Raw genomic sequence first — 16,398 nt, 5'->3', positions numbered from 1 at the left:
CTTGTTTACTGTAAGCTCCCACACCTTAATTGAAGGTTTAAGGATGCTGAATCTTTAAGGAAGGCTTCCTTTAGCTAAAATGTTAGGCACAGAAGTTAAATGGGAGTTAGCAGACAAAACAGAGTGAGATGAGATGGGTGAGGGAATATCTTTTATTGATATTACCTCATCCACCTTGCCTCTCTAATACCCTGGGACCGACATGGCTACCACTACACTGCATAAAACAGTTTTACGTAATCTGACTAAAAATCCCTTTCTCCTCTCAGTTATTCAACTTTCATTTCATGACTCTCATCACATCATCATTTCACTAGTTCTCAAATTATCAATCTCCCAGGCTAGATAGATGAGAGTGAGCAAAGAAGGATTGTGGAGCATTGGGGAACTAGCTAGAGCCCTCACTTTATCCTTTTTGGACACTTGCGAAGGTTGTTTTTAAGCACAGATTTTTGTAAAGAAAGTGAGTGGTTTGTGTGGGTTAATTGGACTTCCCCTAAACACACCTTCAACTTAACTCTTTTCAAACTCACTTTCTGTCAGGGAATTTCCCTGTCTTTTCAATAAGTGCCAAAAGTTTAAGTCGGTTTGTCAATAAGGCCTGACAGAGGAGTCTTGTTCAGACAGATCTCTGCCTCCAAGTCCCCTCTCCATGCCCACCTCAGGTACCCTGTATATCTATGCTCTCTTATCCCCTGAATTTGCTTTCAACCTCCCACAGCCCCCACCCATTCTGAGACCAGGCAGCACAGCTCCATGACACCCCTTTAAGCCCCTACAATTCCAAATCCATATCCCCCCCATCCTAACCCCATTTTCATAAGTCCCTAAGGTGGTTCCATTTACCCCAATCCCCTATATCTTCCCCACCACCAATGCATTTCACCCTGTTCTCCAACCCTTCACCCCACTCTCAATGCCCTCTCACCTCTAGCAACACAACTTAGAGTCAGCCAGAAGTTAGTTTATGTTTACAGGATTTCAAGTTAACTGCATTTCTTTAATGCTGGAAATATACACATGAAAAGTACCCAAGAACAGGTGGTTTAGCTGTGCAAGCCTTCTGTCACAAAACAGCAAGTATTTAATTTAGCTGCAAACTTCCCTCCATTAAACAGGAACAGCACAGATCCTCTCACCTTCTCATCCATCATGTCGGGATGTTCAGTGAGCCAGACACAGAGACACTGAAATGCTGCAACGATCATGGAGTGAAGATCTCTAGAGTGGAGTGGAGCTGGACGGCTGCACTGGTACACAATGTAACTGCATACTGAACTGATAGCTCGCTTTCTATCAGTTGAATCAACAATCACCTTCACCTAAGTAAAGCAAGCAGTGGAGACACGGTCAGCTGAGAATTTCTTCAGGAACTTTTTCAGAGAAGAGAAAACTTGTTTTAGTGCTTCTACATGCTAAGAAATACAAACAGTTGAGCGTCGCTCTCTGATATAAAGGAAAGCAAGACAGGTTTAATGTAATGCAGTATGCAATGGAACAACAAAGTTACAGTGAAGAGATTGTGCACGAATCCTACCGCAGTATGTACTGGTTTGCATCTAAAGAACTGAGGACACCAGTTGGTTTACTAGTGGACTTACTGCAAGATGGATTTCTGCTTAGCTTCCTTATTTTGGAACTTACAGGTTGTCACCTCTCTCATGCAGGTAATTGGACCTATCCACTTGTCTGGGTTTTGGCATCACTAACCTCTGACAACTCTCTTTTGTGTGACTTCTTCACTCCAACAATGGAGCTGTCTGCTCTCAGCCTTCAGTTAACGTCGCAGCTTTCTCCCAGGAAAAGAGGAAGAGGAAGTGAAAGGAAAGCAGTCTGTGGAGCAGATCCTTTCAGCAGTAATTACTTCACTTCTTCTGCCAAGCCCCTCTCAGACTAATTAGTAGGAAACTCCCCAAGATATAAATGGGAAGGAACTTATGGCCTGGTAGGACAACCATGGAGCCAGAGCCCAAGATCTTGGAAGCTAGCGAATAGTACCACAAACAGGGGGGAAAAGGCTGGCTTGATACAGAGTTAAAGATGAAGAACTGTCCTCCTTCCCCCCAAACTGGATTGCTCTAGCCATACAGCTAACACTGATGCAATGAGCCTACTTGGATTTCCTTGCTCCCTGTAATTTAGCCACACCTTAGAAACGTCTCATGTAACAAGGCAGTCCCCAGTGCCTAGAACAGGGAGCTAGAATTCCCGGTCTCAGACAGTACTTTGCCTGCTAGTGTATACATCTACATCATGCCTCTTTAGAAAAGCTGGACGAGCACAAGTCCATGAGGCCGGATGCACTGCATTCGAGGGTGCTAAAGGAGTTGGCGGATGTGATTGCAGAGCCATTGACCATTATCTTTGAAAACTCATGGCAATCAGGGGAGGTCCCAGATGACTGGAAAAAGGCTAATGTAGTGCCCATCTTTAAAAAAGGGAAGGAGGAGGATCCAGGGAACTACAGGCTAGTCAGCCTCACCTCAGTCCCTGGAAAAATTATGGAGCAGGTCCTCAAGGAATCAATTCTGAAGCACTTTGAGGAGAGGAAAGTGATCAGGAACAGTCAGCATGGATTCACCAAGGGCAAGCCATGTCTGACTAACCTAATTGCCTTTTATGAAGAGATAACTGGCTCTGTGGATGAGGGGAAAGCAGTGGACATGTTATTACTTGACTTTAGCAAAGCTTTTGATACGGTCTCCCACAATATTCTTGCCAGCAAGTTAAAGTAGTATGGGCTGGATGAATGGACTATAAGATGGATAGAAAGCTGGCTAGATCATCGGGCTCAACGGGTAGTAATCAATGCTTCCAGGTCTAGTTGGCAGCTGGTATCAAGTGGAGTGCCCCAAGGGTCAGGCCTGGGGCTGGTTTTGTTCAATATCTTCATTAACGGTCTGGAGGATGGCGTGGATTGCACCCTCAGCATGTTTGCAGATGACACTAAACTGGGAGGAGTGGTAGATCTGCTGAAGGGTAGGGATAGGGTACAGAGGGACCTAGACAAATTAGAGGATTGGGCCAAAAGAAATCTGATGAGGTTCAACAAGGACAAGTGCAGAGTCCTGCACTTAGGACAGAAGAATCCCATGCACTGCTACAGGCTGGGGACCGAGTGGCTAGGCAACAGTTCTGTAGAAAAGGACCTAGGAGTTACAGTGGATGAGAAGCTGGATATGAGTCAACAGTGTGCCCTTGTTGCCAAGAAGGCTAACAGCATTTTGGGCTGTATAAGTAGAGGCATTGCCAGCAGATCAAAGGACGTGATCATTCCCCTCTATTCAGCATTGGTGAGGCCTCATCTGGAGTACTGTGTCCAGTTTTGGGCCCACACTACAAGAAAGATGTGGAAAAATTGGGAAGAGTCCAGCGAGGGGCAACAAAAATGATTAGGAGGCTGGAGCACATGACTTATGAGGAGAGGCTGAGGGAACCGGGATTATTTAGTCTGCAGAAGAGAAGAATGAGGGGGGATTTGATAGCTGTTTTCAACTACCTGAAAGGGGGTTCCAAAGAGGATGGATCAAACCAGGGGTAAGCAAACTATGGCATGTGTGCCAAAGGCGGCACGCGAGCTGATTTTCAGTGGCACTCACGCTGGCCGGGTCCTGGCCACCGGTCCATGAGGCTCTGCATTTTAATTTAATTTAGCTTCTTAAATATTTTAAAAACCTTATTTACTTTACATACAACAATGGTGTAGTTATATATTATAGACTTCTAGAAAGAGACCTTCTAAAAACATTAAAATGTATTACTGACACGCAAAACCTTAAATTAGAGTGAATAAATGAAGACTCAGCACACCACTTCTGAAAGGATGCCGACGCCTGATCTAGACTGTCCTCAGATGACAGAACAAGGAGTAATGGTCTCAAGTTGCAGTGCGGGAGGTCTAGGTTGGATATTAGTAAAAACTTTTTCGCTAGGAAGGTGGTGAAACACTGGAATGGGTTACCTAGGAAGGTGGTGGAATCTCCTTTCTTGGAGGTTTTTAAGATCAGGCTTGACAAAGCCCTGGCTGGGATGATTTAGTTGGGGATTGGTCCTGCTTTGAGTAAGGGGTTGGACTAGATGACCTCCTGAGGTCCCTTCCAACCCTGATATTCTATGATTTTATGCCTCTGTTGGTGGGAACACAGCTCTGAGCCCAGAGACAGGCAGCCTTTCCTACATCCCAGTGCTGGATATCACACAGTGGGGCTGCCGTTAGAGACCATCACCCCTTCAACCTGCGTGTCATTGAAAGTCTGGTGCCTCCCAATTCTCCAGCTGTTCTGAAGGCTGGTCTCAGGCCACATCATATCCAATGACTACAACAGGTTTCAGAGTAGCAGCCGTGTTAGTCTGTATCTGCAAAAAGAACAGGAGTACTTGTGGCACCTTTGAGACTAACAAATTTATTTGAGCATAAGCTTTCATGGGCTACAGCCCATCCGATGAAGTGGGCTGTAGCCCACGAAAGCTTATGCTCAAATAAATTTGTTAGTCTCTAAGGTGCCACAAGTACTCCTGTTCTTTTTAACAATTACAACAGACTTCCCAATGGAACTCTGATGGTTATTCCCATGGTGAATTTGGATTCTCACAGGGGCTGGAATTTTTATTTATTTACTGAGTACCAAACAGCCTTAGTGATGTCCAAGTCACAAGTTGGGGCAGATCATAGCCAAAGAGCGTATTGTCATTGATTATGCAAAGACTTCATTGATATTATGTACGTGGGGACGTCTGGATGGAGGTCACTAGCTGACTACAGAAGGCAACAGTGGCACCAGAACAGGAAGGAAAACGGCTGCTCTGCGGGGAGGAGACCTCAGGCAGTAGACAGTGCTCCACCCTCACCCACTCCATCAAGGTCAAGAACCAGTATGCTGTACTGGCAACAGGAGGAGATGATCAGACCTCATGGCTGAGGAAGAGAAGGCATCTCCCCAGAGGCTGGGAGGCTTAGGGCCACCACCCCTAAGAGGAGACAGCATAGGGTGGTGGTGATGGGGATTCCTCCCACTCCCCCTTCGGAAGGGGATGGAGGCATCTATCTACCAACCTGACCTGCCATCCCAGGAAGTTGCTGCCTGCCTAGAGCCTGTATCCAAGACATTACAGAAAGATTGCCAAGGCTCATCTGTCTCTCTACTGCTCTCTTATTAGTGGGCACTAATAATAATGCCAGATGTAACCGTGAGCAGATCTGTAGTGACTACAGGGCTCTTGGAGCCAGGGTGAAGGAGTCACGGGTGTAGGTGGTATTCTCATCCATTCTCACAGTTAAGGGTAAGGGCCCAGGCAGGGACAGATGCATTCTGGAGATGAACACATGCCTGCACAGATGGCATTTACAGGAGAGCTTTGGCTTCCTTGACCATTAGAGGAACATAATTTGTTGGGAAATAGGCAACATGGTTTTTGTAAAGGAAAATCATGCCTCACCAATCTACTAGAATTCTTTGAGGGGGTCAACAAGCACGTGGATATAGTATATTTAGATTTTCAGAAAACCGTTGACAAGGTCCCTCACCAAAGTCTCTCAAGCAAAATAAGCAGTCATGGGATAAGAGGGAAGGTTATCTCATGGATTGGTAACTGGTTAAAAGATAGGAAACAAAGGGTAGGAATAAATGGTCAGTTTTCAGAATGGAGAGAGGTAAATAGTAGTGTCCCCCAGGGGTCTGTACTGTGACCAGTCCTATTTAACATATTCATAAACGATCTGGAAAAAGGGGTAAACAGTGAGCTGGCAAAATTTGCAGATGATACAAAACTACTGAAGATACTTAAGTCCCAGGCAGACTGCGAAGAGCTACAAAAGGATCTCACAAAACTGGGTGACTGGGCAACAAAATGGCAGATGAAATTTAATGTTGATAAATGCAAAATAATGCACATTGGAAAACATAATCCTAACTATACATATACAGTGATGGGGTCTAAATTAGCTGTTACCACTCAAGAAAGAGATCTTGGAGTCATTGTGGATAGTTCTCTGAAATCATCCACTCAATGTGCAGCGGCAGTCAAAAAAAGCGAACAGAATGTTGGGAATCATCAAGAAAGGGATAGATAAGATGACAGAAAATATCATATTGCCTCTATATAAATCCATGATACTGTCACACTTTGAATACTGCGTGCAGATGTGGTTGTCCAAAAGATATAAATAAAAAGATATATTAGTATTGAAAAAGGTTCAGATAAGAGCAACAAAAATGATTAGGGGTACAGAACAGCTTCCGTATGAGGAGAGAGTAATAAGACTGGGACTTTTCAGCTTGGAAAAAAGGCGCCTAAGTGGGGATATGATAGTGGTCTATAAAATCATGAGTGGTATAGAGAAAGTAAATAAAGAAGTGTTATTTACTCCTTCTCATAATACAAGAACAAGGGGCCACCAAATGAAATTAATAGGTAGCAGGTTTAAAACAAACACAAGAAAGTATTTTTTCACGCAACACACTGTCAACCTCTGGAACTCCTTGCCAGAGAGTGTTGTGAAGGCCAATACTATAATGGGGTTCAAAAGGGAGTTAGATAGGTCCATCAATGGCTATTAGCCAGGGTGGGCAGGAATGGTGTCCCGTTCTTAGCCTCTGTTTGCCAGAAGCTGGGACTGGGTGACAGGGCATGGATCACTTGATGATAACCTGTCTGTTCATTCCCTTTGGGGCACCTGCCATTGGCCACCGTCAGAGGACAGGATACTGGGCTTGATGGACCTTTGGTCTGACCCAGTATGGCCGTTCTTATGACCATGGGATGCTGCTCCAGGACAGGGGACAGCTGGGAAAGACAGGGTCCACCTGCCCAAGAAGGGGAAGAGCATCTTCACACACTGATTAGACAGCCTGGTGAGGAGGGCTTTAAATTAGGTTCAAAGGGGCAAGTGACAATTGCCCAAAGGTAGGTATAAAAAAAGATGGCTTGACAGACAGCTGGAAGTTTTTTGGGGGTAGGGGAAATGGTAAATTACAATAGGGTCACAAGAGTAATAAAAGGAGAATACAGTGGGAGGAAATCTGCTCAGCATCTGGACTGCTGCAGGGAATGCCAAAATCTAGGCTAGTGGATTGATCTAACTACTCAACTGGGAAGAGGGGAGGAGCAGCAAGCCCATTAGCTTCAGACTGAGGAGCAGAAATACAAATTTCAAAAAGAAAGATACTATTTCCTTATTAAAAATATAATCTGTATGTTTTCAGTTTACAAGAATGACTGTTTCCAGGGCAGAATAGAAGGGGAAAAGCAGTATGTGGCCTTTGCAGTAAGGATTTTTAAATCCTTTAAATGGTAGATTTTCCAAGGCAGTGAACTGCCCTGGAATGGCAGTGGTAGCCTTTTAAACCAACGTTTCTCATTAAAAACCTGAATGTGTTATACAATTATCTAGTCTGCAAAATCATTCCAAGAATAGCAGCAAGACATGCTTCATATTTCAATCAACAGAATGACTGTTTCTTTTTGTAGGACATCTTGTGGCTTGATATAATCCCTGAATTATTTAAAACCAAAACAAGTGAAACTTCAGCTCTCACCTTTGCCAATCCAGAAAGAAGCTCTAATGCAGCTAGTGAAATACTCATGTCCTGTCTCCACTGTGAGTTGAGTCTTTGTGTTACCAGGTGAATACTGCGAATCAGTAGTCCAGCCGCTGTATCTGTATTAAGAGCTAGGATATAATCCCAATACCACATCCCACAGGGAGGGAAAATAACTAAGCATTAGTAACAATAAGCAAAGCAATCTGTCAGGCACAGGCCAAAGCAGTAACAATAAGCACAGAAAACAAAATTACATACACCTCAGAAGCTAGCAATTTAGTAAATTTCACATGGATTAATGAATTAATTGGTTTATAACTCCAGCATGTTATATATCTAAATCTGACTAGCTTCTACTCTCAAAGCATACTCTCTTTATGCATCTATACACATATTTTACCAGATTTGCCATTTGAATGTAGTTGGAATAATTCATCTGAAAATACATTTTAGGTATCCACTGCATGCTGCATAATACTAGCTACTACATTTAAATTGTGGAGTTGTGGAATGGCTATCAGCAGGTTTACTTTATACAGAAACTTAAACACTATAGCAAAAAGTTTCTGTAAGAGTTCATAGTTTGAGTACTCATAACTTCAACTAATTCAGACATTAATATGATGTACAAATATTATATAGAGTTCTACTTAAAATATATATGCTGAAAATTACTATAGGATTTCATAAAGATTAGCTCCAGGCATTGAGAGAATTAATCCTGGGAGGAAAAGAAAAGATGGAACAGCACTTCAATTACTTCCAGACATTTGATTTTCCTGCACCACGGGCTTGAAATTAAATGGTATGTTTTCAGTATCTGCTTTCTTTATAATTTCATATTTTTTAAGACTGGAGTAGGGGAAAAAAAAACTGATTTCAGAAATCTGTGGAGCACCCACAGAAAAAAATTAGTGGATGCTTAGCACCCACCAGCAGCCAGCTCCCTCCTCCCCTGCGCCTCCCGTCCCTCGGCAACCCTGCCAATCAACTCCTCTCCCTCTCTCCCAGTGCCTCCCGCCCATCGTGATCAGCTGTTCAACGGTGTGCAGGAGGCACTTGGGGGAGAGGGAGGAGTGGGAATGGGATGCACTCAGGGGAGGGGGCTGAACTGGGCAGAAAGAGGCAGGGTGGGGGTGGAGCAGGGGCAAGAAGAGGTGGGGCAGGGGTGGGGGCTTGGGAGAGGGACGGGGTGGGGGCAGAGATGGGGTCTGGGGCAGAGCGGGGTTTGAGCACCCCGGGGCCCAGAGGAAGCAGGTGCCTGTGACTAAGAAGGACAGGAGAATTATGATGGAAAAAAGGAATCTCCAATAAAGAATACATGTCACACATTTTAAAAACAAACAAACACACAAACAAACACAGGAGTTCTTAGTAAGACATTCTTTGGAACACTAGTAACAGAACTCAAGTATCAGCTATAGTTAAAATTTGAAAATAGGAAAGTTCAAAAGAATCAGGATGGTCTTAGAGGCTCCAGATGAAAATAAAAAACTGCTTTTATGAACTTCCCAAATTATGTTTCTATTTTGAACACTATATTTTGTTTGTATAGGGTACAAGAACCCAATAAAATGAATGTTAACAGTGCTAAAAAGTCTTTGGCCAAAACATTATGAAAGTCAGTCTTCAGACTATCATAGTCACAGAATTCAGTAACTGATACATAAAAGAAAGGTCACTATGAACCCTACAAACAGATACTTTGCATAAGACATGCCAAGAGCACTTGTCTCAGTGCAAACTCGTACCAATTAAAACATGCAAATTAAAAACAAACCCATGTGCTGAAAAAGCAGCATTCAGATATCAAGTAAGCCATTTCCAGACAAACTGAAATCCTGCACAGATACAATTCAACAGCGGACGTGAAACTTAGAGCATACACCGATTTCCCCTGCCATTGAAGTCAATGGAAAAACTCATCTTCAATGGTGTAGGATCTGGCTCCCAGAATCTACATCTTTAGTAGACATCGTACTAAGGTGGTCTGTTCTCAGGTACATCTGGTTAACATTAGTGACTTAATCAAAGACCGACAAATAGATACAAATGGGAATCCAGGCTTTCACTAAACTCAGCTGGCTCACTACATACAGATTTAGTACTGGGTGGATTTTATTATAAGGTCAAACAAACTCCAAACTATATCAAACTAAAGCAAAACAAAATTTTAACATATTATATCAAGTGGTCTGAATAGCTGATGTCCTGTTTTAGAGGATCATAATTCATTTTCAGAATCCTTTTAACTATGATTTAAGAATGGCAGATCATCAACTTGTGTAAATTGTCACACCTGCACCAAAATCAATGGAGCTATGACAATTTACACTACCTGAGGATCTGCCCCAGTATCAGCTGCAAATCGTAAGAGGCTCAAAAACATACATTACAAAGATAAGTTAATAAATTGCTTCTTTCCCATTTTTCATAAGCTTTCGAGCTCACTTTACTATGATAAGAATACTAACAAAATACCTTATAACAGGACTGAAAACTAATAGATAAATGCAAATAGGAGCAAAATTTAGCAGTTAACGCCAGATCCAAAGGGCTACCCACAATACCCATCACCTCTGGTTGAAAATATCCATGAAGATTCATATATCTAAAGATCTCAGTAAGTCAAACACAACCTGGCAAGGAGTTTTGTAAAATTGGGATATAATGGCAATTAAAAAAAAAACACATGCTTAACTCCTTACCATAATCTCTCAGAAGTGCTTGTGCTGGTCTCTCACTATCTGGAGTTGTGGGCTCCGTGCTTCCTCCGCTTGCTGTACTAATGCCACTGTTAGTGCGACGGTGGTTTTTCAAAAGGTTATTTTCTCCTCCATTCTGTAGATTGAAATCAGCATGAATGAGGGAGAAGACTGTATAGGTTAGTGTTCTGCATATCTGAAAACACTCTTAGAAGATGTACTTAGAAGAATAAAAAGGCAAAACCTAATGGAATCAGCTTAGATAGCTTGGAAAAGTAGGTATAATACAGTAATATGTTTTTTTTAAAAAGTTCAGCTTTAACACAAAAAACTCACCGTTTCCATCTGACAGCCAATGGCTTCTAAAAGTGCTGAGTCTTGAACAATATTTAACATCGCTCCTGCAACATTAAAACACAAGAAGAGGTGAACTGCTTACAGTTCAAATATGTGAAAAGCAGTGTATGTGCAGCTAAAACTCTACAAAAATGTGTCCGTGCTCACTTTTATAAAAGATCTGTTTAAGGGTTTATGATAGCCACAAGGATTTGCTTCAGACTCTGAAATTCAACACAGAGAGTGATAAACTAGCTCAGATTTTGCTGTAAATTATTTTAAATTCACTTGGCTTGACAGAGAGGTTCCTTATGCTCCTCTCAACGCAGAAAGGCCTTTGTTTTTTAATAAAGCTTTTTTGTTTTTAAATCTTAACTCCTTTTCCATTAAAAACTCTCTGAACTCAACTCTGAAAAAGCTATCCACTCTGCAAGCATAGAAAGTATGGAGATGGGATTTTTTTTTATGCACTGCGCACACTATAAAACCTTTACAAGGACAAGGCATCAGACACAGATTTAAAAGGAGCTGGGCAGGGACCGACTTTGACTATGTGCATGTACAGCACCTAGTTCAAAGGGGCCTGATCTTGACGCTATCCTCTAGGTGCTACAACAGTCGTAGTGACAGATAAATATAACTACATGTTCAGAGGGCCCAATGAACTAGCTGTGCGGACGCAGTATCTATGATTTCCCTATCTGTAAAATGGGGATAATACTTACTAAACATTACTGGGACAATTTTAGTTGTCTATCAGAATGTTTTCACAGTGAAAAGTGCAACCTAAGTGATTTCTTAAGCAAAAGAACTTAAGGCTGGAACTTTGTCTCTTTCCGCTTGCATAGCAGCACATAATTATTTAAGTCCTACATGATCCCTGGTAGTTTGCACAGTATTCTGTTGTATGATATTGAGAACTCAATCCTAGAGTTCAGGATTTTTCTTATAATCCAGCATAAAACAAAAAATAAACAAATACATTCAAATAACCTAGTATCATTTGAGTGTTGTTGGGGTCTGTTTCAGTTTGCAAAGCTCCTATTAGTATATTCACAAGCCTCAACTTCAAGGACAGGAAGGTTACTGGTTTATCATATGATGATGAGCTGTCATCATTGCTGAATTTTCCTTCCAGGACAACCTGAAGAAAGAATACATTTCCTTTAATATCAATTAGCATAGACCTGGATTTGATCATCTCAGAGCACTTGCATCGTTATTTGATTAGTTTTACTATTAAGTAATTTAACTAACTCAAAATGAAAGTATTTGACTCTGCAGCATTACCAACATCTGTGATGTACCATATTATTTCCTCTGTAAGAGAAGAGCTGTATACAAGAAAGTCAATGCTAAATGGAGCAGTTAACTAGACACCAAAATTGGCCTTGGTATAATTGCAGCATAACAAAGAAAGCAGAATAAGTCAAACTCCATCGGAAGATGAAGGCACCTTGTGGATTTTTAAGATATTCAGATTTTGAATACCCTTAAACTGGCCTGACATCACACTTGAGCACAGTAATATCCTAACCTACACTTTTCTTCCCTCTCTCCACAAGTACATCCCTATTGCCATAATTTCTTACTCTGAGGATGGAAGGACATCCCTTGGGAACCTCTATGGAGGCTGTTCTTATATTAGCCAGAAGGAATGCTGGAAAGCAAGGTGTGCCATCTGCTTTTGCTTCCCCTACAGCCCCATAAGAGTTGAGCTTGCTGCTTCAACAGCCCTAACAATCTGGAAGAAAGACCAAACCTGTACCCTTTTGTGCAGAGGACAAACCGCAGGACCATTGAGTCAGTACTGCAACTTAACATGTAACATTGTCAGCATTTTTCAGAAATAATCTACGAAAGTATATAAAATAATCTCTCAGAAATCAATCATGCTAATTCGTTACCTCAGATTTTATGGTCCCAAAATGATGAGGGAGAGGCAACAATGACAGCAAAATATTGATAGAGGATCTTCTCAGCTCTGTAGGGTTTACATAGGTTTTAAACTTTGAGAGCTCTCTGCCAATAAGAAAAGCGTTAGAAAGTTAATTAACTTTTCACAGGAGTTTGGAATTAAATTTAATTCCATATGGATTAAATTTACAGGCACAAAAGATGCTTAAGGAGCACATGGTATAATATAGTATCTATTTCACTTTGGGTTTAGAAGCCTTACTTTGTGTTATCAATGATCGGACTTTGAATTCATGTATGTCATTTTCTTTTTAACAGAAAGGTGTATCTGTGGCTCTGGCTTCAGCATAACAATCTAGGATTTTAGATTCTTCATTTTAGTGCTAGGCTTTAAGAATTCAAGCTTTAGAGACAGAAAGACCCTCAAGGTGAATCCTCCAACTGCAACATGAAACAGTCCAACAGCTTGATATACAATGCAGTAATCAGCTAATAAATTCCACAGAACCATGGTAAGTGTCGTCATTTCATTTTCAGTGAGTTCAAATGAAGCTTATCTACCCCAAACAAGAACACACATGCTTCCATGGCTGGTTTTTAAATGCAGTTTGAAACCCATCCATTAAGCCCTTCCAGTTTGATGACCATTTCACACCTACCATTTTCAATAGCATGTCATCTCATACTAGTCCAACAGTCCTCTCAGTCCTGGTAAAACGTTCTAAGTATTTTATCAGGTGCCAACCCAGCAGCTGAGTGTATACTCTTTGGTACCCAAGAGCTAGACAAGGAATACTGCAGCAAATATTTCCTCTAAACCATTCACACGCTATATTTTAAACCAGGGATCAGCAACCTTTGGCATGCGGCCCGCCAGGGTAAGCCACCTGACAGGCTGGGCCAGTTTGTTTACCTGCTGCGTCTGCAGGTTCAGCCGATCGCAGCTCCCACAAGCCGCGGTTCGCCGCTCCAGGCCAATGGGGGCTGCGGGAAGCGGCGCGGGCCAAGGCATGTGCTGGCCGCCGCTTCCCGCAACCCCCATTGGCCTGGAGCAGCGAACCGCAGCCAGTGGGAGCTTCAATCAGCCAAACCCGCGGACACGGCAGGTAAACAAACCGGCCCGGCCCACCAGATGGCTTACCCTGGCGGGCAGCGGGCCAAAGGTTGCCAATCTCTGGTTTAAACTAAGGTAACCAGTTGTGCACAGGTACACAGTCACACACAACAAGTTAGCTATATAATGTATGGCATCCATTGCATGAGACCTAGAAACAGGATCTCTTTTTACAAAGATAAGACAAATTGCCTCTTCAATCAAACTGAAGGAAAAAAGAAGCATGTGACATGGTTTTAATCTGTACTTTCCTTGTCAGAATAAGGCTCTTTAGCCTCCACTCTAATCTAACATTGAAACCCAATGTGATTGCGCATACAATCAAAAAAGAGGGACAACTGACATTTAACCTCTTACACTGAACTGCCCAGAAGGAATAAACACTTCTATGAGTAAATACACAGATATACACTATATTTCAAATCTAGAGATTTGTTAAAAAGGGGTTTAAGCCCTTTGGCAAAGTCAAAGCCATGCTAAAAACTGGACCAAAACAAGGGAACCCATGACTGAGAATGTGCACTTAGCCCTTTGGAGGGATAACTTGTGCTTCTGAATGGTAGTTTAGGAGCAATATGTACAGCAAGGAAATTCACCTCATTTTCCATTAAATGCCACCTCCTTTTTAGCAAAATGTGCTCTCTTCTTTACCCTGTGCCACATACTCTCATAGAAGGTTAGGGTTGGAAGAGACCTCCCTGCTCAAAGCAGGGCCAACTAAATCATCCCATCCAGGGCTTTGTCAAGCCAGGCTTTAAAAACCTTTAAGGATGGAGATTCCACCACCTCCCTAGGTAACCCATTTCAGTGCTTCACCACCTTCCTAATGAAATAGTTTTTCTTAATATCCAACCTAGACCTCCCACACTGCAACTTGAGACTATTGTTCTTTGTTCTGTCATCTAGCATCACTGAGAACAGCCTAGCTCCATCCTCTTTGGAACCCCCCTTCACATAGTTGAAAGCTGCTATCAAATTCCCCCCTCACTCTTCTCCTCTGCAGACTAAATAAGCCCAGTTCCCTCAGCCTCACCTCATAAATCATGTGCCACAACTTAATCAGATTTCTTTTTGCCCAATCCTCCAATTTGTTTAGGTTACTCTGGACCCTATCCCTACCCTCCAGTGCATCTACTACTCCCTGCAGCTTAGTGTCATCCATGAACTTGCTGAGGGCACAATCCATCCCATCATCCAGATCATTAATGAAGATGTTGAACAAAACCGGCCCCAGGACCAACCCCTGGGGCACTCCATTTGACACTGGCTGCCAACTAGACACTGAACCGTTGATCACTACCCATTGGGCCCAACAATCTAGCCCGCTTTCTATCCACCTTATAGTCTATTCATCCAATCCATACTTCTTTAACTTGCTGGCAAGAATACTGTGGGAGACCGTATTAAAAGTCAAGGCATATCATGTCCACCGCTTTCCTCATATCCACAGAGCCAGTTATCTCATCATAGAAGGCAATCAGGTTGGTCAGGCATGACTTGCCCTTGGTGAATCCATGTTGACTGTTCCTGATCACCTTCCTCTCCTCCAAGTGCTTCAAAATGGATTCCTTGAGGACCTGCTCCTTGATTTTTCCAGGACTGAGGTGAGGCTGACTGGTCTGTAGCTCCCTGAATTCTCCTTCTTCCCTTTTTTAAAGATGGGCACTATTTTTGCCTTTTTACAGTCATCCAAGACATCCCCCGATTGCCAGAAGTTTTCAAAAGATAATGGCCATTGGCTCTGCAATCATATCAGCTAACTCCCATAGATGCATTGCGTCCGGCCCCATGGACTTGTGCATGTCCAGCTTTTCTAAATAATCCTTAACCTGTTCTTTCACCACTGAAGGCTACTCACCTCCTCCCCATACTGTGCTGCCCAGGCTGGGAGCTGACCTTGTCTGTGAAGACTGAGGCAAAAAAGCATTGAATACTTCAGCTTTTTCCACATCATCTGTCACTAGGTTCCCCCCCCCCCATTCAGTAAGGGTCCCACACTCTCCCTGACCTTCTTCTTGTTGCTAACATACCCGTAGAAATCCTTCTTGTTACCCTTCACATCCCTTGCTAGCTGCAACTCCAACTGTGCCTTGGCCTTCCTGATTACACCCCTGCATACTCGAGCAATATTTTTATACTCCTCCCTAGTCATCTGTCCAAGTTTCCACTTCGCGTAAGCTTCCTTTTTGTGTTTAATCTCACCGAAGATTTGTTAAGCCACGCTGGTTGCCTGCCATATTTGCTATTTTTTCTGCACATCAGGATGGTTTGTTCCTGCACCTTCAATTCGGCTTCTTTAAAATACAGCCAGCTCTCCTGGACTCCTTTCCCCCTCATATTAGCCTCTCAAGGGACCCTGCCCATCAGTTCCCTGAGAGAGTCAAAGGCTGCTTTTCTGAAGTCCAGGGTCTGTATTCTGCTGCTCTCTTTTCTTCCTTTTGTCAGGATCCTGAACTCGACCATCTCATGATCACTGCTGCCCAGGTTGCCACCCAATTCTACTTCCCCTACCAATTCCTCCCAGTTTGTGAGCAGGAGGTCAAGAGGAGCATGGCCCCTAGTTGGTTCCTCCAGCACTTGCACCAGGAAGTTGTCCCCAACACTCTCCAAAAACTTCCAGGATTGTCTGTGCACTGCTGTATTGCTCTCCCAGCAGCTGTCAGGGTGACTGAAGTCCCCATGAGAACCAGGGCCTGTGATCTGGAAACTTCTGTTAGTTGTCCGAAGAAAGCCTCATCTACCTCATCCTCCTAGTCTGGTAGTCTATAGCAGATGCCCACCACGA

The 16,398-nt window shown here is 42.9% G+C and overlaps 1 protein-coding gene across 11 annotated transcripts in view; it reads right to left on the bottom strand.

The window, feature by feature from the left end:
• RALGAPB (Ral GTPase activating protein non-catalytic subunit beta) overlaps positions 1–16,398 on the bottom strand; it is a 136,233-nt gene that overhangs the window by 43,948 nt on the left and 75,887 nt on the right. For 9 of the 11 annotated variants that reach the window (XR_010592446.1, XR_006175551.2, XM_005295442.5 and 6 more), the window contains 6 exons: positions 12,490–12,604; positions 11,576–11,726; positions 10,583–10,647; positions 10,250–10,382; positions 7,536–7,669; positions 1,140–1,322 (listed from right to left, as the gene is read on the bottom strand). Coding sequence is in view for 9 of the 11 variants with exons in the window: in XM_005295442.5 (XP_005295499.2) it covers positions 1,140–1,322; positions 7,536–7,669; positions 10,250–10,382; positions 10,583–10,647; positions 11,576–11,726; positions 12,490–12,604 (781 nt within the window). In the remaining 2 variants the exon portion in view is untranslated. The remainder of the gene's footprint in view (positions 1–1,139; positions 1,323–7,535; positions 7,670–10,249; positions 10,383–10,582; positions 10,648–11,575; positions 11,727–12,489; positions 12,605–16,398) is intronic. The other 2 variants (XM_008168152.4, XM_005295446.5) reach the window with 1 other exon arrangement.

The sequence above is a fragment of the Chrysemys picta genome, chromosome 13, assembly GCF_011386835.1.
Source record: "Chrysemys picta bellii isolate R12L10 chromosome 13, ASM1138683v2, whole genome shotgun sequence".
Taxonomy (NCBI): domain Eukaryota; kingdom Metazoa; phylum Chordata; order Testudines; family Emydidae; genus Chrysemys; species Chrysemys picta.
This window is presented reverse-complemented; position numbering and strand designations above follow the sequence as displayed.